At 35.7% G+C, this 3,262-nt stretch overlaps 1 protein-coding gene across 1 annotated transcript; it reads right to left on the bottom strand.

Moving 5' to 3' along the window:
- Positions 1 to 1,778: 1,778 nt before the first annotated feature.
- Positions 1,779 to 2,714, bottom strand: LOC143690069 (olfactory receptor 6C2-like). The gene has a single exon (XM_077168066.1). The coding sequence runs from the start codon at positions 2,712 to 2,714 to the stop codon at positions 1,779 to 1,781; it is 936 nt and encodes a 311-aa protein (XP_077024181.1).
- Positions 2,715 to 3,262: the final 548 nt, after the last annotated feature.

The raw sequence follows: 3,262 nt of genomic DNA, 5'->3' as shown, positions 1-3,262 counted from the left end.
CTATATTTTTGGTAACTTTTTCTCCTAGAAATCATATAATTTTTCTGTTTTCATGAATTATACTGTAACTTCTTAATCATAACTGATAATTAATCACACACTTTACCATTTGTAAAATGTATGTCACTGGAATGTCACATACTGTAAAATCTCAGTCTATGGATTCTGATAAAAATGCAATTGCATCCTCCCCTTACCTCCTAACTAGCATTAACTCCCCTGAACCTCAATTGAGCTATTAGAAAAGATTAGATAAAACATATCCATGACAACTTCCCCACGTTGAATTCTTGATATTCTCACAAGCAGTGTGGACAACCAAAGCTATAGGCTGAGCCCCCAGTCTTGGGGTTTGTTCACATGAAACTTAACCCCACAAAGGATAGGTCAAGTCTACTTAAAATTTAGGCCTAAGAGTCACCCCCAAGAGAGCCTCTTTTTTTGCTCAGATGTGACCTCTATCTCCAGCCAACATGACCAGCAGTCTCACCAACCTACCCCTCTCTGTGTGGGACATGACTCCCAGGGGTGTGGACCTTCCTGGCAATGTGGGACAGAAATCCTGGAATGAGCTGAGACTCAGCATCAAGGGACTGAGAAAAACCCTAGAATGAGCTGAGAATTAACATCAAGGGATTGAGAGAAACTTCTTGACCAAAGGGGGAAGAGTGAAATGAGACTAAGTGTCAATGGCTGAGAGATTCCAAACAGAGTTGAGAGGTTATCCTGGAGGTTATTCTTATGCATTAAGTAGATATCACCTTGTTGTTCAAGATGTAGTGGAGAGGCTGGAGGGAACTGCCTGAAAATGTAGTGCTGTGTTCCAGTAGCCATGTTTCTCGATGATGATTGAACAATGATATAGCTTTCACAATGAGACCCTGTGAATGTGAAAACCTGTGTCTGATGCTCCTTTTAGATACTATATCAACAGAAGAGTAGGACATAAGGAATAAAAATAAATAATAGGGGAAACAAATGTTAAAATAAATTTAGTTTGAAATGCTAGTGGTAAATGAAAGTGAGGGGTAAGGGTAATGGTATGTACAATCTTTTTTTTCTCTATTATCATTTTATTTCTTTTTCTGTTGTCTTTTTATTTCTTTTTCAAAATCGATGCAAATGTTCTAAGAAATAATGAATATGCAACTATGTGATGATATTAAGAATTACTGATTGTATATGTAGAATGAATGATATCTTAATGTTTGGTTTGTTAATTTTTTTAATTAATAAAAAAGTTAAAAAAAAACATATCCATAAGTTATTTTACAAATATGAGGAGTAATAAGTGTCTAGTGATTTTCAAAGTGGCAGCTGCTATAATCTGTCATCACAATGCCAGGAGGGACATTGTTAACAATATTATTGCTTCATGATTGAGAACTAATCTTAAATATTAAAATCACCATCCCAAGAAAATTCATCATCCCTGGTTTTTTTTGTTAAAGTAAAAAATGAAGGGGCATAAAAAGTGCCAGGAATCCAAATGTTTCTCAAAACCTGGAATTGGATTAGGCAATATGCAAATTTGCTCAATCTAGAACATTTGTTAAAATGAACTAATTGACTTTATTTTGTTTTATTAAGAGTTTTATAAAGGCTTAATTAAAAATGAAGCCATTTTTGTTTCCTGAAATGGTATTTTATTCTCTTACTGGGTAATGCAATCCTGATAAAGCTTTCTTGCCAAGAAGGAAGGATTAAAAGTTTAAAGGTAACTCAAAGGGTTTAATGATTTTTGTGAAAAATTGATTCTTCTTTATTAGCACATTCCACTATTTCTTTGCGAACAATGCATTTTTTTTTATTGTGTCATTAAAGGCTTGTTTTACTTGCTTATTCCTCAAAGTGTAAATGAAGGGGTTCAGCATAGGAGCAATGGAAGTAGTTAACACTGTCACACCCTTATTAACAGCCACCGATTCCTTTGCTGAAGGTTTGACATAGATGAAGATGCAGCTGCCATAGGTGATGGAGACCACAGTCATATGGGAAGAGCAGGTAGAAAATGCCTTTTTCCTTTGCTGGGCAGAAGGGAATCCTAGAATGGTTTTGATGATGTACATGTAGGATAGAAGTACACATACAAGGGTCATGATAAAGGTCAACACAGCACAGATTATGACCATCTGCTCTATAAGCCATGTGTCTGAGCATGAGATCTTTAGAAGGGGGTATACATCACAGACAAAATGGTCAATGACATTAGAGTCACAGAATTCCAGATTTAGGCCCATGCCAAGTGGTGGGAGTATAATCAACAAGCCAACCAGCCAGGAAGCAAGGATGAGTCTCCTACAGACCTTGCTGTTCATTATGGTCACATAATATAGGGGTTTGCAGATGGCTACATATCGGTCATAGGACATGGTGGCAAGTAGAAAAAATTCTGTAACAGCAAAGAGGTCCGTGAAAAAAATTTGGATGGCACAATCATCATATGTGATGGTCTTGTCACCGGTTGATAAGTTGTACAAATATCTGGGAATACAAGCAGATGTAAATGAGATTTCTAAGAAGGAGAAATTTTGTAAGAAAAAGTACATGGCAGTTTTAAGGTTTGAATCCATGAAGGTGAGGGAGATGATTGTCAGGTTCCCAGTTATACTCAATATGTAGGTGAGAAATAGAAAAATGAAAATCAGAACCTTCAGTTGTGGGTCATCAGTCAGTCCCAGCAGGATAAATGTTGTTACTGTGTGGTTCCTCATCAGTGATTCCTGACTTCTATTCAATCTGCATTTATAGTTCAAAGATATCTGGTATGAGAAGAGAGGTACTAACATCACTTTGCAACAGTTAATGACACTACACACTAAGCCAAGAATTTCATATGCAAGGTTTAAAAGCTTCATTTTAAGTAGATTCATTAGAGCAGAAGCATAGTTCCCACAACTGCATATTTTGGAAATATCATGGAATATTTTTCAACAAATCAAATTATTTTATCCATTTCATACTCCAACATTTTAGGAATTCTCCCATTTTTACCACTTTTTATTCCTTGGTTATCTGCACATCAGATTGGAATTATCCATATAGTTTTCTTGGACTGTTAACTGCAGTTGAATCTTAAAGCCAAATCTTAAACTTCTTCAACAATTTAATGTCTTTCTTTGTAGTTTGGCTAGTAAGAAATTTCAAATATATGACGAATAGCTTGGGCTTCCCTATAGAGAGTCTTCATATCCTATGCTTTTGATTCTGATTTTTGCATTATGGCACATTTTAAAGTTTGTATTTTCTCCATTAGCAACTT

This window comes from Tamandua tetradactyla, chromosome 7, assembly GCF_023851605.1.
Source record: "Tamandua tetradactyla isolate mTamTet1 chromosome 7, mTamTet1.pri, whole genome shotgun sequence".
Taxonomy (NCBI): Eukaryota; Metazoa; Chordata; class Mammalia; order Pilosa; family Myrmecophagidae; genus Tamandua; species Tamandua tetradactyla.
This window is presented reverse-complemented; position numbering and strand designations above follow the sequence as displayed.